Raw genomic sequence first — 21,276 nt, forward strand, 5'->3', positions numbered from 1 at the left:
CTTTGTCGCGTTGTCCACAGAGCCATGATGGCAGTAACACAAAGTCCAAGAAGACAAATTATAAATTCATTCACTCACTCTTCTCTTTTCAAAGCATTTAGAGTCTCAAGGGTAGATGATTATAAACAGGTCTGCATGCTCGCCTCACCTCTAAGACAGATGATGTGGAACAAAGCCTGGTGAGACCATGAAAATCAGTACAATGGAGTGGCCTCTTACTCAAAGTGAGATTTGAAATGTGTTTTGTTTTTTTTTTAATTAATTAATTAATTAATTAATTTATTTATTTATTTTGGCTGTGTTGGGTCTTCGTTTCTGTGTGAGGGCTTTCTCCAGCTGTGGCGAGCGGGGGGCACTCTTCATCGCGGTGCGTGGGCCTCTCACTGTCGCGGCCTCTCCCGTTGCAGAGCACAGGCTCCAGACGTGCAGGCTCAGTAGTTGTGGCTCACAGGCCTAGTTGCTCTGCGGCATGTAGGATCCTCCCAGACCAGGGCTCGAACCCGTGTCCCCTGCATTGGCAGGCAGATTCTTAACCATTGTGCCACTAGGGAAGCCCCTGAAATGTGTTCTTTAATGTAGACATCATGGAGAGTCAAAATTATTCACGGAATCCCTTAAATGGTACATAAAGTACTATTAGGGAGTTAGATCCCGTGTTACATGAAAAAATACTTCCCTTTTTTTTTTTTTAATAAATTTATTTATTTTTGGCTGCGTTGTGTCTTCGTTGCTCGCGCGTGTTTTCTCTAGCTGTGGCGAGCGGGGGCTACTCTTCGTTGCGGTGCACGGGCTTCTTGTTGCGGAGCACAGGCTCTAGGCGCGCGGGCTTCAGTAGTTGTGGCACACGGGCGTAGTTGCTCTGTGGCATGTGGGATTTTCCTGGACCAGGGCTCGAACTCATGTCTCCTGCATTGGCAGGCAGATTCTTAACCACTGTGCCACCAGGGAAGCCCCAGTACTTCTGTTTTAAACACTGGAATAATTCTGTGTGGCAAGATGCTGCGATTCTCCTGGGCCCAGAGAAACTAAGAACGGAGAACATGCAGGTCCCACGTTGGTCTCGAGCTCCCTCCAAAGCATAGAAGGCCGTTGAGATCGTTGCCCCTTTACATCATTATTTCCCACTTTTTTCATGCTGGTCCTGGCAGTTGTGTTTTGCAGGTTAAATGTAGGTTTGATGTGATATCACATCAGGGTTTTCTACTTGAGTGAAGCCTCTTAAGCCTTGGTGCTGGTTTACACTGTTTGAGGGAATGTATTGTGATGTGGCTGATACCCTAAAACAGCCTTCTGTTTGACATGAGCCAGGATGACAGTCAACTCCTCACTGTAAATGAAAATTCTGGAAAAAAACTCTGACTTGGAGAAGACTGGATATTTTCTGATGAAGTTGTGAGTCTAAATTGCTCTAGTCTTTTGGGACTTTCCTGGCGGTCCAGTGGTTAAGACTTTGCCTTCCAATGCAGGGAGTGTGGGTTCGATCCCTGGTCAGGGAACTAAGATCCCACATGCCTCGTGGCCAAAAAACCAAAACATAAAAAACAGAAGCAATATTGTAACAAATTCAATAAAGACTTTTAAAACGGTCCACATCAAAAAAAAAAAAAAAATCTTAAAAAGAAAGTGTGATGTCTTTCACACATTTTTTTTTAATGCATTCTTTTTAAGGGCTATGTGATATTTCATTATCTGGATGCACATAGTTGATTCTTTTTTTTTCACAGTTATTTTTAAGCATTACAAGCCCCCGGCCAACGTCGCCTAATCTGCTGTGTTTTAAAAATAGGACTTGTGTCACATAGGAAAGGGCTACATTTGTGCAGTAGTTTACATATTTTAAAGGGCTTTTATATACATTATTTAATTTTTATCTTCACAAAGTCCAGTGAAGCAGGGAAACATGAACTTCGTGTAACAGTTGAGGAAACTAAGAGGTTGAGAGATTTTTCTCAGGGTCACTCCAGGAATACAGTTGACCCTTGAGTAAATTTGAACTAAGAAGGTCCCCTTATACATGGGTTTTTTTTCAGTAAATATACAGTCAGCCCTCTGTATCTGTGGATGCAGAACCCAAGGATATGGAGGGCCAACTGGACGGGATTTGAGCATCCATGGATTTTGGTATGCAAGCGGGGGGTCCTGGAACGAGTCCCCTGAAAATACTGGGGGATGACTGTATAATTAGAAGTAGTTTATGCTCTTAAAAGATGGAGATGTATCTTTTACTTCTATAGATGATAGATGCTTATGCTATGAGAACCTCAGAGTCATTAGAATGAAGAGAAAGTTTTGTCAGTCATTTGCTGTAATTATTGTCACAGGAACATGAAAACAAAAAAAGCATTTTGCTCCTTTCTTTCCCCGGAAATGGTTTGGGATCTCCTGAATATCTACGTTTGGCAAGAATAGCTAAGTAATCAGGGGATAGCACCCATTTTGGTCCAAATGGGAATCCATGAGAAAGATGGAATGTGGTGGAAAGGACAGCCAGCCAAATGTCCAGGGTCTGCCCAGCCCCCGCTCTCCCACCTGCCGTTGGATTAACCTGGGGTAAGGTAGCCCTCACGTCAAATGTGGTTCAGATACCTACCTCCCCATCTCTCTCAGGTTATTGTGAAAATTGAATAAATCAGTGCTGCATATTAAGATTCTTCGGGACGCTTAAACAATATACAGAATGTACTAATTTTAATCAAGAGTTACTCTCTTCTTTCACATTGAAGAATTCTCTCTTAGGAGTTCGTTTTTCTTGTCTCCTCAATGGCCTGCGCTTGGTAATATTTCTCCATCAAGTTCTAGTTTTTTGTACTTTTTTTTTTTTTAACGCTTGTTTATCCCAATGAATCTTTTAGCAGGAACCATTTCTCCCGAAATCTTTATCATTTTCATCAAGAGTAATGGAAATGTTACCTGTCCTTCTTTATTTGTTGCAAAATTTAGGGACGAGGAGGAAGACCGGACATGTTTTCTTAAGATCAATGGCCAGCACATTACTGTAAAACCTATTGATTAAAAACACAAAGTATAATGTTAGTCATTTAGTCTGTGAAGTGATGCAATAAGGGAAGAAATTTATTCTCTGGCTCTTGCATTAACCTTTTATTGACTGCTTGCATACCCATAATTAACACACACTTTAGCTGAAGTGGTTAATTTCAGCATGGCGACCAGTGTTCACTAATGTAGCCGCGGTCCTCATCCTCCAAATGTTAAGTGTAGCCCTGGGGGAATCAGCAGGCAGTGGGGCCCTGCGTGAGTTACACCTGGGAGAGGAGAGGAGGGGAACCTCTGGACAGTCGGCTGACAGGCCAGCCAACGTGACACCGTTCAGCTGCTTCCTGTTACGTCACTAGGTCATTCAGGGAGAACCATTCCTAAGTAGCAAGAGTTTTGAGGGTAGCTATAGAGTCCTTTGAATTGAAATAGTGTGAATTTGGGAGGGAGAGAGATGAAGCATATATTATTTTCCATTGCGCCCCTTGCAATGCTGCATAAAAGGAGCAGGGTTTTCTGAGTAGATCTGAGTTTATTTGTTAACCCTTTAGGATGGGAGTAGAGAGCACAGGGGAAACTGTAACTTTCTTACTGTTTAGCTGAGTTTCTTACTGTTTGTCTGGGTTCAGAATGATCTGCTATCCTTGATAAGGAAATTTTTAGGGAAATTTTTTTAACTTTCTTTAGAAAGGTCATCCAGCTCTGGTCATTAAAACTGGCTTATTTTTGCGCAAAGGCCAGTGTGGGTGACACCAGCGCACTCTTGTTTTCTGGGTAGAAATTTGTGCCCAGTGGAAATATTATTCGAATCAAAAACAAAAGCCAGGGATTTCATGCTTTCAACTCAAGTGATCTCTGCACACACTGTACTGTATCAGCAGCGTCTCAGTTTGGAGAGAGGACTATCAACATGCACTTGGCAGGCAGGGCCATGGCAGTGGATGTTGTAGAAGGCAGGAGGTCACTGAGGGGTGGGATGCGTGGCCAGCATATCAGCCAGGACTCTTTGGGTTGCAAGTGACAGAAAAACCTAACTCAAACAGTAACAAGCTCATGCAACTGAAAAAGTCTAAGCATACCTAGCTTCAGGTGAGACTCAATCCAGCTACTCCAACCATATCACCCAGGACCCAGCCCCTTGCTGCATGGTAGCAAAATGACTATGGTGGTTCCAGATCACACATCCTAATAGTTCACAGGCCAGGAGGTAAGAAAGTCTTTTCCCTTAGTTCCCAGACCAGTCCTTTGACTTACTCTCTCAATCTTGCCCTGGAGTGGGTCACATGCCTCCCCTAACCTACTCCCTGTGGCTGGGAGAGTAGGATGTGCTGATTAGATTAAACTGGTCAAGGCTCTCCCCTGGCTGTAGAGGTGGAGCCAATCAGACTCAAACCACGTGGCCAAGCATAGGGATGGGACGGATTCCCCACAGGAAACTTAGCATCTTCTTTGTGGAAAACTTGGGAAAAAGACACAAGACAGCCAGTGTCCACCACCGTCAGGATTCCTAAAACATCTCCTAGGAGAACTCAGGGCCCCTTGATTTTGCGAGAACTACAGAGTATGCGTGCTGAGAAACAATCCAACTTTATTTCCTAGAAATGCCAAGTCAGTCTGAAACAACTGCCGCTCAGACAGTCCAACGACAGCACCTTTTATGAATTCTGGGTCTTCAGGAACAACTGCTAAGTCTTTCTGAGTCTGAGCATTTTAGCCTGTCACTGGAGAGTTGTAGCAGCTTCAATACATAAGCCTCAGCGTCCTGGAATGTCACATTGTGATAGGATCCAGCCACAGGCTCAATCTGATTCAAGCCAGAAAGAGCTGCTTCTGGATCTCCAGAGCTTCCCCCAGGCCAGAGGCCACCCAGTCAGTTAGCTGGAGGGAGGGGACAGTCACAGGTGCAATAGGCAGCCCTCTCGTTGGCATCTCCCATTGTCACTGGTACTCGTAGTAGAAGTAACAATAGCAACAATAGTATTTAATAATTATTGAGGGCTTACTATGTGCCAGGCACTGTGCTAAGTATTTCACATGTATTAATCCATTTAACCTCCACAACAAGCCCATAAGTAATGTACTATCATCATCATCACCATCATCAGTATTCCCACATGACAAGTAAGAAACTGAGGCTTAGTGAGGTTAAGAAGCTTGCCCAAGATGTCGTGCCCCAGGGAAGCAGCAGCTCCTGGTGTCCAGAGAACGTCTTTACCACTGTGCTTCCGCATCTTAGGAAATTAAGATGGAAGAGAGGCAGAATGAGTGAATTAAGCAGGAGAAATTGAAACTCAAAGGGAGATACGCCTTCAAGTCATTCTCAAGCCTTTTCTTTTTCAGTCCCACCATCCAGCATGATGTTGAATTGGACAATGTGCTTTGAGTTGGGGGCGACTGTCCTTCCTCGCAGGTGAATACATTACCTCAACAGCAAGCCCTCGGTGGGGCGCAGTCGTGACCATTGAGAAACTGGCGAGGAGCGCTGGGCATTAAAGGAAGAGTTTTAAAGTGATCTTGAAAGATCTGAATTAAGGCCCTGAAGAGACCACACATGGGGTTCTAGCTCTAGCCCAGAGGGAAACAGTGGGTGGGTACGCACAGCTCCTAGCTCCTAGCCTCTCAGGGCCGGCATGAGAAGGAGGTAGTACCCACACCAGCCAGTCCTTCCGTGGGAAGAACAGTAGGAAAATCAGAGCAACTTCACCCAAAAGAAAACTGAGTGGGCTTGGGAAGCTTGTACAATACAAGTGTAAGCAAACTTCTGCAGCAGGTGTTAACGTTTTTAATACTTTCTCAAAATGAGGGGGCAAAACCCACTGACAGGTGAAAAAGCATCTCTGTTGACTTTTGACAAACCTTATGCTATTCGAGGTACATCAACACTTATCACAGCCCTTTAATCTGCCAACCAGGGTAGTGTGTGCACAGATCATTTACCCGCCGTGAGATGGAAATGCTCAGTTTGGAATAACTCTCCCTACCTGGTAAATTGAGCCTTACCCTCTGATTCTGAGGCAGAGAGAAAGAACAATTTAAAAAGCTTTGCAGAATTCCTTTGTAATTAGTCGCAGCTTCCCTTGAATATGAATTTCCTGCAGCCCTTTCACGTGATTTAGAGACTGTCTCTAGAACTGCGGAGATCCAGCCACTGCGGTGAGTGGCAACGTCTCAAACACCTATTATTATTAAGTAGTCTGCAGAACGTGTCTCTCTTCTTCAGTTTCGTGTGGGCTTATCAGTGCAAACAGTTTAATATTTATGCTAAGAGGATTGTCAAAAGCAGCTTCTGTTGCTTTAATTCTTGTTTTAAATAAATAATGAGAACATTTAAACACATTACTCTTCTTGGGGCCCTGAGGTCAGCTAATCTTATTATTTATGAAGTGATGTGCTACATAATAGTACTTAGTGCATGTTAACAGACGCTATTATCAGGGCCCGATGCGGAGAGCTGAAGATATATTGGAATGTTATGTGTAATGTACGACGGATTGAGTGCACAGGATGCCGGTATAGCAATTAACCACCCGAGAAAATAGGTGTAAAGTTGAAGTATGTTTTCCCGTGGGGATCCCCTCACCATTAATAATTCCCCAGAGGAGAAGATGTCCTTTAGTTAGGAGGCTTCTCGACCATCAGACTTGGAAATAGGTCCAGGATGGTCCATTCTTTGATCTCTTCATCATAGTTAGTCCCACATGGAAGACAGAGGATGGGTAGGACCCCTTTTTAATTGATTTAGAGAACAGTGCCAAGAAGGTCGGGTGGGGTGGGGAAGGACCATGCAACTCTCCCAGATGTACTCAGAGTATTTCTGAGTACATCTCAGAAATACTCAGAGTATTTCTCTTTGGTGCATGCGCTGTCACCGCCACGTGCTCCAAGAGAGTAGAGAAATTGTTCGTTTCTTATTGCAATTTGTGTTTTCTTCTGTCTGATCCTCACTTTTCAGATACATAAAGCCAAAGCCACTGAGTTTTCCCAGACCAATTTCCAATAAGCTGTGGTCTCTCGGCAAGGTAGATGCCTGCCAGGGTGCGATGACGTCGCCCCAACTTTTTTCCTACGAGGCTATAATTTAGTTGCATATGATAATTAATTTCTCTACTATTGATGAATAATCCATTTAATAAAAACCGTGATTTAAGTGTTTTCCTTAGGGAGTCACTCTTGCTAGCCTCTTAATTTAATTTTGTGGAAGTTTTCTCCACCTATTCATCAGTGGAAATGATTATTAACCTCTATTTGCATATATCCTTATAAATCGGTCTCTCCTTGGAGTGCCTTTTTCTGAGCACAGCAGGCTGGGACACTTGTAAATCTCCGGGATCTCCAAAGTCAATCCCGGTCTGTAATATTGTTTAATCTATTCTTGGACGTTTTAATGCAGTAAATTCAATTTAATCTTTCCCAGTAATCTAGTAATACATGGAAATCCCACAAACATTTAAATCTGATAATGGCTTAATCACACACTTTAAATAACAGTCGAGATAATGAAAAAATAATTCACCATTTTAAAGGCAGAGTAACTGAATTTCCCCGATGATTGGCTCCTGCAAAGCCATTAGAGGTAATACAAATCTGGGCATTGGAAAAAAAAGAAGTTCCAGCACCATAAAGAACAATTCTTCCTTCTTATAAACACACCTGCTTTCTGCCGCCCAAACTCACCCTTGTGTACCATCACCACCATCATAGCAGATCGTCACTGGGGCATTTGGCAAGGTCGCCCCAAGTTGCCCATGGGTTTGGGTCTTCCAGGCATTTCCTCTCAGGGAGTAACTGCCTGTTCTTAACTCTTTCAGGTGCCAGTCCCGAATTGCCCGAACTCTACCCGCGGATCAGAAGCCAGAATGCCGGCCGTATTGGGAAAAGGATGATCCTTCGATGCCTCTGCCGTTTGATCTCACAGATATCATTTCCGAACTCAGGAGTCTGCTTCTGGAAGCCAAACCCTAGAGAAAGGGCACAAGTCTTAGGTAGAGGAACAAAGGCTGTTTCTGACTTCTCTCCTCCAACCTTAGGCAAGGGGATTATGGGTAGACTGGGCCTTGGGATTGTAGACCCTGGGTCCCAGTTGGAAACAGCTAGGGAATGGAGCCCATGAATATTAAAATGTTTAAAAGTGACACAGTGTTATAGTGATTTGGTATTAAACAAGAACCTCCAACCCCCAAAGCTATTCCCCACTTGGATTTTTAATGTGAGCCATTCCACTCCCAAGGCCTGGGAAGCGACCAAGGTGAGCCTGGCCTGTGGCAAAACCTAACCTACTTTCCTCCTTCCCAAACCTTTGCAGAGACTCTGCAAGGGGATGACTCTCAGGTCATCTAGAGGAAGACCGAATTTAGAGACATTTAGCCTATTTTCTCACCACACCCTTTAGAGGCTATGCTGTTCAATATGGTAGCCACTAGGTAGATGGGACTCCTTAAATTTAAATTCCATTTTAATTGTAATTAAAAATTCAGTTCCTCAGTTGCACGAGCCACATTTCAAGTGCTTAGTAGCCATGTGTGGCTAGTGACTGCTGTATTGGACACAGAACATTTTCATCATTGTAGAAAGCCCTCCCAGACAGCACTTATATCAAAAGTTTGAGAGCGGGAGATTCTGTTTTCCCGTTCTCTGTAGCTGCTCTCCCCACAGGCGAAATAAATTAAAAGAGAAATGCCTCGTTGAAGAATAGCCTCTTTCCCTTCTCTAGGGCAGCCTGGGTTATGAGCCCTGTACTCTGCACATAAGAATGGAGCAGCGTTGAAGATTAAAATAAAGTTGACATCCTGTCTTTAGGAAGTTTCCCTGATCTAATGAAAGAGACAAAGTCCTATTTACATTGCTTCCTGATTTTAGCCGGCATACTACATTTCTTTTTATAATTCCCCCATTCGCACATAACGATGGGTAGAATTGAGGCTTGAAGAACCCTAGTGCCCATCCTGATGATGTTGGAGCACCAGAGAGACGATGAAGAGGTTAAAACTTGGGCTTTGGTTTTCGAGTACCTGGATCTAAATGCCCAGTAGCTTGCGACTTTTGGTGTGTTACTGTGCCTCGGTTTTCTCATCTGTAAAATGGGGATACTATAGGCACCAACTCATAAGGTGAAGATGAAATGAAATAACTTAGCTGCAGACTTAGAACAATTTCTGACACATAGTTAAATACCCAGTAAATATTAGTAGTATTATATGTCAGTAAGTGACCTGCTGTAGGCATTTTCCCCTCCCTTCCTCAATCTTGGTGCCAGTTTTGTCTTGTGATGCCATGAACCCACCTCTCCCTTTTGGGCCTGGCTCCCACCCTTTGGTGACCCTGGAAATCATGAGAATAGTTAGCCCCTCTCCCCAGCCTGTCACCTTCTTTGTAGTTGTTTGCAGTAGTTGGGAAGCTGAGGCGCTTTTTTGCCCCTTGAGAGGTGCGCTGAGAACCATGCTCTCTCCCGCCAGCAGAATCTCACTGGTTCAAGGTATGGGCTCATTCACAGGGAGTCAACCCCAGGGAGTTCACGTCACACAAAGCAGGCGGGGTTTCCTCATCTTGAGACTCTTAGTAGACATTGGATGAATTCCCTGATGTCTTTAAGCCTCAGTCTCCCCGTCAGTAAATGATGAAGCGCTGCCTCTCAGGGTTGTGGGAGAGATTAAATGAAATCACGTAGGTAAGGAGTGCAGGGCACGCAGAAGTCACCGACGGGGTGGCCTCGGGACCGTCTAGCCTAGTGTTTTATTTCACCCCCCCCCCAGTGTCTGTTCCTTGTCACTAGGTGCCAGTATTTAAAAATTGGGAGATTTCATGTAAAATAAAAATGTGTGCATCCTCTTCAGAATTCAGAGCATCTGGCAGCCCTAGGCCTCCATCCTGGCATGGCAAAGAGCTAGGTAGCATCCTCTCAGGCAGGGCGTGAACCCTCTGTGGCCCCCGTTGCTCCCAATTACCATTTATTGTGAACCTGACTGGCGTTACGCCGTCGTGTCGGCACCCTCCAAACCTGCTTGCTTGCGTCCCTAGAGTAGAAATGAATAACAATGTTGAGTGCTTTACCCCAATATATGTGTATTACCATCGAGCTATATTTGTGGACTGCTTGTACTAATAGGTCATGTACATCATAAAACATGCATAAACAATAAAAATACCGAAAGGATGAGATAAGAAACCAAGAGGGGTCCTGCTGTTTTCTCCTTGCACAGCAGCGGGTGGGCCTGCTTCCTTGGCCTGGGGGGCGCCCAGGTGGACGGAGTCATCAGAGTCCTGCAGGTGGGGAAAGAGCCAGGGCTTGGAGAAACCACTTCCAGGAGTGAATCCGAAAGGTGAGATCACATTTGCTCAGAAGAACTGGTGGCTTTCGCTAAGCATGAGCTCATTTGTGTTTAAGGGTTACATACACTCTCTGGGGAAGTTTCAGGTGGGTAGAAGGAGGAAGGGCAAGAGATGATTAAAAAAAGGGGCTGCTGGGGACGCTGACACCTCGGTTCCTGCTTCTCCCCTGGGAACTAGTAAAGGACTTTCCCTGGGACACGGGCCATGTGGATGGTGGAGGAGAGGGAAGCTTTGCCCCTGGGACCACCTTGAGTCAGCGGTCCCCACTGCTTCCTGTAAGGCTTCCGCATCCCTCAGTCCCAGCTATCTTCAGAAAAGTGATCTGAGGAGATAGATCCCTTTGCACTAAGGTGCTACTGACTTCCCCTCCCACAAACCTTTCTTGACCGCCTACCACAGCTCAGCAGCGTGGTGAGCCCTGGGCATCCAAGGACAGGTGCCTGCCTTCCAAGGGCTCCCGTGTACCTGCCCCCTTGCCAGTGCTGGGGAATGTAGTGACCTGAAAGATATTTAACTCTGTAGTGGGGAGACAGGCAGTAAACCACCAAATAAATAATAAGATGGTTTCAGATCATCTGAAGTGCCAGAAGGGGAATCCACTGGGTGAGGGGACGGAGTATAGCTGGGGACTGAGGAAGGGTGGCATGGATTAGGAGGTCAGGGAATGAGGGTAACGGGGGAAGAGCTTCCCAGGAAAGGGAACAGCGGGGGACGAAGGCCCGAGGCTGGAAGGTGCTTAGAGCAGGATGTTCAAGGAAGAAAAAGGACCACTATGGCCGAAGTAGAGAAACAGGGGAGAGGGAGGGAGATGCAGCTGGAGAGGAGGAGGACCAGCCTTCGGATTTGATGTCAAGCGCCCCAAGAAACACCGAGGGCTCTATGGGGGAGGGGTGGGAATAACTTGATGTGAGATTCTTTTGCTTTTAGATGATCGCTCTGGCTGCTGTCTGGATTCCAAAGGGTCTCAGTCCAAAGGCACTGCTTTCTAACTGGGAATTCCCCGCATCCTCGGGCCAGATCTTGAGATGGGGAAGATGTCCTGCCAGCCCCTCTGAGTGCATGAGGTGGTACCCCATCCTCCTTTTGCTTCACTCCAAGCAGCACCCACAGCTCTGCACCCACCCCACCTGCTTTCATGGGCAGCCTCAGCCCAGGGGAGTTCACTAGACAGAAGAGAGGGCGGGGTCATGGCATCGCTCGTGACACAATTTTAGTAATAAGCTTCCAAATCCGTCACTAAGCGAATCGAGGGATGCTAGAAATGATATTCCATCGACCCTATTGAATGGACACTCCACATTCCGTAGGGTTTTTTTGTGTGTTTCGAGGGAAGGTATTTTTGAATGCAACTTTTTTTTTTTCCCCTGCTCTAGTTAAGGCTGATTTTACCACTGGGCAAATTGCATACATTTGGATCCATGCCACGCTAAATACTGTTTATTTTGGAGATCTGTCAGAGGCAAGCCCATGGAAGACAGGGGGATTCTTGTTTGAAAAGGCAATTCTCATCCAAACAGATTGAGAAGGAGACGAGCCGTGCAGATTAAAATGCACTGAAGTGGTAATGCCGTTTATCCAGTTTGCCTTTGTTACTTTGTGATTAAATGGTATTTTTAATTAAGTTTCATTGGGAGCCATAGGTATCTCGGTGGTGAAATCAATTTGACAACCATAAAGGGGGAGGGAAGGCCCAAGAGTGCTGGTAGTGATTGCGGCTGCAGGGAGAGCCGGGCAGCTTTAAGAGGCTGGGGCAGGGAAGGGGAGAGGCCAGAGAGGCGGTGGGGGGGGATGACGTCCTGCACGATGGCCAGGGTGTCCGTGGCTGCTGCTTCTGGGGAGCCGATTGCAGGGATTGTCAGGAAAAGGGGTACACCCGGCGCTCTCGCTTACCCAGGAGACCCCAGTAGATTCCCAGTCTGCCGGGGAACTCCAGGAAAGGTCCAAAGGGTCTGTTTCTCGTTTCTCCCTTATTAACAAGGAGAAAGGGTGAGCGCCCCCAGACCCCGTGCTGCAGCCTGGGAGGACCAGACCTCACCCCAGCCTGGCTCCCGAACAGGGCTGTCCCACCATCCTTCATCCCGTCAGCCCTGTTCTCACGGGACAGCGCCCCTTCCTTTCTCCCAGGACCCTGTCAAGGCAACACGATCGGTCGATTGATCTTCCAGGTATCAGGCCCAAATCCTCCTCCCACGACTGAAAACTAGTCCCCTCGGCACCCCTGCTCTATCTATCCTATCACCATCGATCAGGTTTTCAGAATCTTCTGATTTCCTGGGTGGCAGGAGAGGCTTTTGGTTACAGAGTCCTGGTTCTGTATGTGATCCTAAGGCCAGCCTCCCTTTGAAGCCTTTGTTTTCTTGTCTGCAAAATGGAGATAATAGTAGTGTATCTACCACCTAAGGTTGTTGTGAAGATTAAATAGTTGATGTGTGTATAAAATGCCTCCAGCTGTGCCTGGCATATACCGGTCTTCAGTGAAATACCAGCTCTAATGATTATTATCCCGGTTTCCTGTGATAACAGTTGTAGCTTCATTACTTGGGCAAATCACTTGACCTCTCTGTGATTCAGTCTTTGTTTCTGTAACGCCTAGCTCGTTGGACTGTTCTGTCACCGCGATGATTCACATTGTGTCTCCTACTTAGTACCAGAACAATATGTTACCATCCCATTCTATCCCATTTGCTTCTCACAGCTTCCATTTTTCTCTCGGCAGATGGCGTGGACCTTTTTATAAATGAGATACTCTGAAAAATGATTCCTTCGTACTCCCCATTACTACAACAGGATTAGGTCACCCTTTGCAATTTTAGATTTGCTTTAAAAATTCTTGCCGTCACCTTTTAATGGATGATCTGTGTTCAACAATTGTTTATTGACTCTGAATGTCTAAGTACCAGGGTCAGTCTATTTGCAGGGGAGGGAAGCATTAATTAACTCCCAGCATCCGATTCAGTGATTCTTTTCCAATGATGCAGTTTGTGACTTTGCTTGCATTTTCTTTTCATCAGTCCTGAAAGAATCGAGGTAAAATAGTTCCCCCGCACATGAGTGTCAAGCTAAATGGATAACAGCAGATACTGATCTGTTTGCCTGTCTGCACTTGCCTTTAGACAAAATTCATCAATTTTACAAAAGCTACTGACTAAACATGGCACCAGTACAAATAAGCGCTTCTAGCATGAGGGTTTTCCCGTTGTTTTTAATCTGGTAAAGTGCTGAGGCTTCCTGCTGAGAGATGGGAAGTGCTGGCTTAGGACAGCACTGTGCCCCACAGATGGGGACCAAAAGGTCAAGGCCATTCTACGGGAAGTTTAGGAAAAGCCCGGTGGTTCCGGACCCTGTGTGCTCAGAGTAATCCCAACCCACTAGGTTAGTGACTGCCACCGGAAGCTGCTCCCCACTCTCATATTAAAGATTAAATAGACACCACAGATGAGCTAGCCTTTAGTGATGCCAGTTTCAAAGGTACCCGTGCTTGCCCTTCCCAGCGTCCCAGACAGGAGAGAGAGGGTCTGCAAGCTGCATGAAACTGACAGGAAATACGAGCGCTGTGAAGCCAGCACCTCTCCCGACGGCGACATTTGGAAGGACTTTGTAAACACCAAAGCCCTAGGCAAATCCAAGGAAGGAGGATTATTATTACTTATTTTGTGAGACCAGTTTCCTTTGGGTGCATAATGGAAGAGTTTGCGTCCCTTTATCACTTCTGACCAGGCAAGGCCAGTCTGACACCTTAGTGACCTATGGCTCCCTTTTGAGGCCGCAACAAACAGCCAGAGCGTGGTTGCTCTTGCACAAGAATAGTCTCAAAGAATATTGTTAAGGCCTCTTCTAAAATTTTTTCAGACACCATGCACCCCGCGAAAACACCTTTCCTGAGTCAAGGAGTGTTCAGCCCTTGCTAAGGTAATCTTGGGGCCTCGGGACGCACGGATACAGGGAGCAGACTTTCATTTTTTTCTTTGCAAATCTGCCGTCCCCAACTGAAAATGCTTTTTATCCTTTCAAACAGGGAATTCAGATGTTCACTTTGGAGCAAGCGCAGTTAACCTACCAACCCCGGAGCCCTGAAAGGGCTGAGTCAATTTCTCAGGGCAGCTCCAACTCCTGCTCGTAACTCATCCAACACAGAAAACAGTACCTCTGGTCACCTTCCCGCCCCTGCCCCCAGCTCTTCAGACAGAGATTTCCAGTTGATTACGCCTTGATTAGAGTCGGGAAAGAAGCAAGCCAGGTATATAGGATTCCCATTGTCCTTCCCTCCTCTGCTCCCGACCAGGGTCAGGCTGAGAGGGGTCTCAGTGAACACTGAACAATCAAGCCCTGTTTACCATGGACGTTTAGTTTTCTTTTCTCCAAATCAAAACAGAGTTTAGTAGGCAGCGTATTTCATACATGCCTCTTGATCAATGGAATGATCTGTCAGAAGCCATTAAAGCCCCCATTAGCTTGAATGCATTCAAAGCTAAGCTATTGGATCATTTAAAGGCCGCGGTGATTGTTTTTAATATACTGTACGTTGATTTCTCCCTGTGAGCGACAACATAAGTTTTGAAACTAACTGTGTATGACTAAGGCTTCATTTACTGTCTCCAGTCCTCTGCAAAAAGCATGGTTTCACTTCGACCAGAAATGTCTGTGTATAGTTTTTAAAGAGATGCAGACCCCGGTAGATTTCCCAAGGTTTAGACTGGGTTGGGTTGGGTTTTTTTCTTTTCTTCTCCCCCAAGCTTTCTCCCATTTCTTTGTGCCCACTAAGTGAGCTGTGCGTGCAGAATGGGAGGGGCACCCCTGCCAAGGATCTCAAGTGGAAGGCGGTGTGGGAAATTTTCCTGAAAGCATGAAGCCCCAGTTGAAGCCAAAATCGAAGTGAATTTGACAGCCTTGGGCCGGCAAAAGTCTGTGTCCAGCACAAAGCAACAGAAGTGTGACTGTGTCGGGGCATCCTGGCTGGGGCGTAGTTTGTTGAGTGGAAAGTGGAAGAGCCCACCTTTGGCTGCCACATTGCCATCTCTCGGTAGGTTGACCCTTCTGTGCCTTAGCCAAAATGGATTCTTCTAACAAACGCTCAGTGATTCCTTCCTAAATACCAGACTCTGTGCTAGGAGCACGAGGTTCTGTCCTCAAAGTCCCATTCTTAACCAGCATTTCTGGTCTCAGTCCCCTTGCTTATTTTAATACAGAGCCTGAGAATAAAAGAGTATTTTAGTCAAAGAAGCAATAGTTACCATATTTGCAAAGACATGTAGCCCAAAGAAAAGTTTTTGTACTTTGCACCCATTTTACAGATGGGGCAATTAAAGCCTGGGTGAGAGAAATTAAGTTAGTTAAGAATTACAGAAATGGGTTTTCAAGTTTCTGGTATATCTTGAGGTTTGGGAAGAATATGAACATTCTTAAACCCACCTCCCAAATAAACCTAAAGTATTTCTTCTTCCAGAAATACTTCCAGAAGTATTTCTTCTTCTGGAAGAAGAAAGTGGTTCCACCTTCTTTACAAGTACAAGAATGACCTACCCTTCCAGTTGCAGGCCAGAAAGGAGAAATTTTGTGAGTCTAGAAAACAGTTTATGTGCCATTCATTCTTCTTCTCTTGGGCCACAAAGGTCCACAAAATTTTGGTGATATGAACTACCCAAATAAGCCATTGGAATTTATGGTGCAGGATACTAAAATCAGAGGCCAAGTTTGATCATCCCAAACACTGGCAGGTCAAGCAAAAGTCACAATAGTAAATTCTAGGGCAGGAGTCAGCAAATTATGGCCCACTGCCAAATCTGGCCCACCACCTGTTTTTATAAATAAAGTTTTTTTGGAACACAGCTACACTTGTTTGTTTACATATTATCTATCCGTGGCTGCTTTTGCACTCCCAGGGCAGAGATGAGTATTTGTAGCAGAGACACGAAGGCTAAAATATTTACTATCTGGTCCTATACAGAGAAGATTTGCTGACCCTTAGCCTAGCTCAGAGGACTGCTCTGTCGCCTATGATCCTTCATGTTAAGTGATTCACAACATGTCTGGTACTTAGTAATTACTCAACACATACGAAAGATGACGATAAATCTTATTATAGTGTCCCAACCAAAACACTCATGCCAAGACCACTCTCCATACAGCAACGTGGAAGAAAGCATTCAAGGGCAACACCATTAAGGGACAAAATAGGAGAGGAGCAAAACCCATGGCTCTTCCTGAATTAAAGGAGCCCGAGTGATGCAGGGAGGGGACCAGGGGAAGCCATCACGAGAGGATGGAGCCGCCGCCTGCCTTTCAGGGTCAGGCAACTTGTCTCAAAAGAGGGCAGGTCTTCAGGGGAGCGAGCTGCATCCTGATATTCCCTGAATAGACAGGTAAAGAATCTTTCTGAGCACTCCCGAGCACTCCTGCTCCTGTAAAAGTGCTAAGATTATTCTAATGCCTCATTAGGAGAGGTGGTGATCTGGTCTACGATTTTTCTTTTTGAAGGTGGGTAGCGGGAAGCAGAGGGGTGGTCTATGCTTTCTAGCTTACAGGGCTGACTGATGTGTCATTATAAAGGGTCAGTAAAACACAACTACTGCTTATTCTGTGGTTGACTTATCACCCAGAAGGCTCTGGCTCTTCGAGTTTCTATGAAGGAATTCACAAACGCTCATTTTTGTTCAGACGTTGTAATTGTAACGAAGTTGCGAGGTGAGCCTGGCGGTCCATTGATTTCTCCTCCATCCGGGTGCTGTCCGTTCTTTTCACTTCCTTAAAGCTTTTGCGTTTTGCCCCTGCCGTCCAAACTCTCCAGGAATGCCCTGGGTCTTTACTGTCACACTGCCTCTCTTGCCACCTAAATCCCTGAGTCACTTGTAAGTCACTCCACTTTCATTTGTGGATCATTTTCATTTGTTCTGTCACCAGCGTGTTTATAAATACTATTTCACCTGTCAAATTCGGTTTCCATATTGAACTATAAGATACCAGAAGGCAGAGCTCACAAGAGCCAATCTTTACTTCCATTTGATTATATTCCATAATACTCAGAATAACACTTCATATCTCCCAAAGCATTTAATATTTATTAGCTATCAATCCAGCTAAGTTTTATCTGACACATAAAAGGTACTCAATAAACATCTGCTGGCTGGCTGTTTGCTAGAGCAAAAAACTCTATCCTTATCATCCCCTGCTTTAAAATCCCCCCCAGACCCCCTTCCCCTAAGATCTTCTGGCCACAGCTTACAAGGCTATTTGAAATTTACCCCCAACCTCTCTTTCCAACTTCATCTCCCAAATCTTACTTCTCACCTTGTTCAAGCCACACCTATTTTTCTACCGCGGCCTGAATTCTCCCATGGCTCTGGCCCTGTGTCTAGGTGAGCTGGCCTCGAGCATGGTGGGACTTAACTGCAGGCAAGAGGATAAAGCTGAGAAGGGGTGGAGCTGGGGAGGATTTGGTCAGCAAAGTTAGCGTCCCAAAGGGGCATTTGATCAAGCAGGCGCTGCCATGAGAGCCAAGCGTCTGAGCTGGTGGCTGGGACATGGCAGCAGGGATTATAGGGGGCTCGTTTCTGCCTAGGATTAAAGGGGGCAGAAGAAGCACCCCCAGGAAGGAGCAGACAAGCCCTCCATGCGGGGTCAGGGCCCGGCCCAGCTGCAAAGCATTCAGTGTAGGGATCCAGGCCCAGGGCAGCTGTGAGAGCGAGATGACAAAAGACAACCTGCCTTGGCCAATGGAGGTTGAGGGAAGCCTGGAAGAGCTCAGTGGACATGGACTTGGGGCACTGAACTTGGGTTGGTAAGATTAACCTCAGATCCCATTGGCCTGGGGGCATAAGGCTACTCTACAGTGGTGTCACGTCATAAACATTTACTCAAGAATTCAATTCTCCATGCACTGCAAACACACACAAACAAAGGGCAAGCAGCATAATGATTCCATCCCCAAATGGCATTCAGTTAAGTGAGTAGCCCGGAGTGTGGGGAGATGGGGGACCAGAATCCTGTTTCCTCTTTTGGGAAGGTACCTCACGGCCTCTAAAAACAAACCAACTGAAAAAAATCACGATCTGTTCCAGCAACGGTAGGAAAAACTGTCCAGACATTTCACCAGAGAGGACGTATGGGTGGCAAATAAGCCCATGGAAGGACGGTCAACACCATTAGCTATCAGGGAAATGCACATTTAAACCACTGCACACCTACAGGAACGGCCATAATTTTAAAAGTAGTGATAACTCCACATGTCGGCAAGGATGTGGAGAAGCTGGGGCACCCTCCACTGCTGGTGGGAACGTGAAATGGTACAGCTACTCTGAAAAACAGTTGGGCAGTTTCTTGTAAAATGAAACATACAATTACTACATTACCCAGCAATCGTACTCTTGATCATTTATCCCTGAAAAATGAAAATGCCTATGACTGTTCATAGCAGCTCTATTCATAATAGCTCCAAACTGTAAACAAACTACAAAGGGTGTAACTTGGGTACATCCATGCCATGGAATACTTCTAAGCAATAAAAAAGGAATAAGCTATCGATGATACACACAACAGCTTGGATGGATCGCCAGGGAATTATGCTGAGAAAAAAAAAAAAAATCCGATCTCAAATGGTTATATGCTGTAAATGTATGTAAATAAATGATTCCACTTCTTATATAACCTTCTTAAACGCACAGAAGTATAGAGGTGGAGGGCAGATTGGTGGTTGGCAGAGGTCAGGGATGTGAAGTGGCTATCAAGTCTCCACAGGGAGACTTGTGGTGATGGGACAGTTCTGTATCTTGATTGTTGGTGGGGGGCGGTCACGTGAGTCTACACACAGGATAAAATCGTGTAGAACTGTTTACACACATGCACACACAACTATTGAAATCTGAATCAACTCTGTGGACTGCAGCAATATCGATTTCCTGGTTTTGATATTATAGAACAATTTGATATTGTATTACAGTTATCTAAGGTGTTACAATCCCGGGAAACTGGCTAGAGAGCACAGAGGACCCCCCTGTATATTTTTGGGGTAACTTCTTGTGAATCTATAATTATTCCCAAATAAAAAGATTTTAAAAAACTGGCCAGGCTGGACAAAATAAAAGGTAGTGTGCCCATTTCCAATGTGCCACCTCCCTAGGGAACTCTCAAGAGTAATTGTCACTGTAAATGATTTCTTGTACATAAGATGCGACTGCACTCTTGAAACTCATAGGTCGCTCATGCTTGTACCTTAGCACAACACCCATCCCTCGGGATCTGGCTTCCCTTGGGCATTGCTGCCATGTCCTCATGAATCCTTCTGGAAGGAGAAACCTCTCCCCATTCATTGGATGAGACTTTCAGGCAAGGTCACAGGCACATCTAATAATGTGAAATGACCTTTTAACCAAACATATTTGGGATACATGGGCCTAGACTGTGCTCCTAAGTGTTCTTTGAAACCCGTGGCCAGAAACAATACTACCATATGGGCCAGGCACTTTTCTAAGTATTTCACATGACTGTCTCACAAAATTTTCACAGCAACCCCATCTGGTAGTTACTATTGTTTAACTCCATTTGTCCAGGTGAGGAAATTTAGGTACAGAGAGGCTAAATAACTTGCCCCAGATCACACAGCTTGTAGCTGGCAAAGGCAGGATTCCAACCCAGGGAGTCTAGCTCCAGAGCCTGAGCACTTAACCTCTCTTTCCCAGGTTGACCTTGGCACCATTCTCAATTCCATCCAAGTTAGTGGTTCCACCAAACATAGAAGATACCGGATCTGGTAAAGGCAGGAGCCAGAGTTACTTCCAGACACTGCCACATAACAGCAATGCTTTATAGCAGAGTGGTTAGATACCTGGGCTTTGAAGGAAATCATACCCAGATTCCAGTCCCAGCAGACCTCCACTACACACACACACACACACACACACACACACACACACACACACACACACAGGGCTGTGTGACCATGGGCAAGTTGCTTAACCTCTCTGTGCCCCAGCTTCCCTTCTGTTAAATGGGACTACCAACAGCACCTGTGACATAGGATTGTTGGAGAGTTAAACAAAAGAGAGAGAATGCACAGAGCTCTTAGCATAGCGCAAGACTCAGAGTAGTTGCTCAAAAAAGAGAAACCTAGACTTTTGAGGCAGAAACTTTGCTCTTTAGTGCTGGGGAGTAACTAGGGAAGGGGGTCAGGTTTTCCATGAGCATTATTGTAAAAAAGAGCAATTTCTGATCCCTGATGAAAAAACAAAGGTACCGTCTCAAGGATCCAGCACTTTGAAAGCAGTCCAAGTGCTTCGTAGTGTGGCAGTGGTCTAATGACCATGTCCCCTCTGAACAAAGTTGTCAACCTCTTTGGATGGGACCACCTGTAAAGAGGGCAGGGATGCTAAGGTCAACTGATTCATAAACCATTCAAGAAGCTACTAAGGTAGGGTTTAGGTGTGAAATTGATAAGTAACCCACACTCCAAAAAATTTTTTAAAGAATATTCTTAGGGCTTCCCTGGTGGCGCAGTGGTTGAGAATCTGCCTGCCAATGCAGGGGACACGGGTTCGGGCCCTGGTCTGGGAAGATCCCACGTGCCGCGGAGCGGCTGGGCCCGTGAGCCACAATTACTGAGCCTGCGCGTCTGGAGCCTGTGCTCTGCAACAAGAGAGGCCGCGATAGTGAGAGGCCCGCGCACCGCGATGAAGAGTGGCCCCCGCTTGCCACAACTGGAGAAAGTCCTCGCACAGAAACGAAGACCCAACACAGCCATAAATAAATAATTAATTTTTTAAAAAAGCTGTTAAAAAAAAAGAATATTCTTAATATTCTTTTAAAATTTTTGTTCAACTTCATAGAAAACTGGAGGAAACTTTTTCCCCTGGAGGAAACTTTTTTTAATTTAATTTTTATTGGAGTAGAGTTGATTTACAATGTTGTGTTAGTTTCAGGTGTACAGTAAAGTGAATCAGTTATACGTATACATATATGCACTCTTTT

At 45.5% G+C, this 21,276-nt stretch overlaps 1 protein-coding gene across 1 annotated transcript in view; it reads left to right on the forward strand.

Annotated features, from left to right (window-relative positions):
- Nucleotides 1–8,126, forward strand: part of FTO (FTO alpha-ketoglutarate dependent dioxygenase) — a 364,377-nt gene extending 356,251 nt beyond the window's left edge. The window contains exon 9 of the mRNA XM_036834210.1: nucleotides 7,803–8,126. Coding sequence (XP_036690105.1) covers nucleotides 7,803–7,956 — 154 coding nt within the window. The 3' untranslated portion in view covers nucleotides 7,957–8,126. The remainder of the gene's footprint in view (nucleotides 1–7,802) is intronic.
- The last annotated feature ends 13,150 nt before the right edge of the window (nucleotides 8,127–21,276 follow it).

This window comes from Balaenoptera musculus, chromosome 19 (assembly GCF_009873245.2).
Source record: "Balaenoptera musculus isolate JJ_BM4_2016_0621 chromosome 19, mBalMus1.pri.v3, whole genome shotgun sequence".
In the NCBI taxonomy this organism is placed as follows: Eukaryota; Metazoa; Chordata; class Mammalia; order Artiodactyla; family Balaenopteridae; genus Balaenoptera; species Balaenoptera musculus.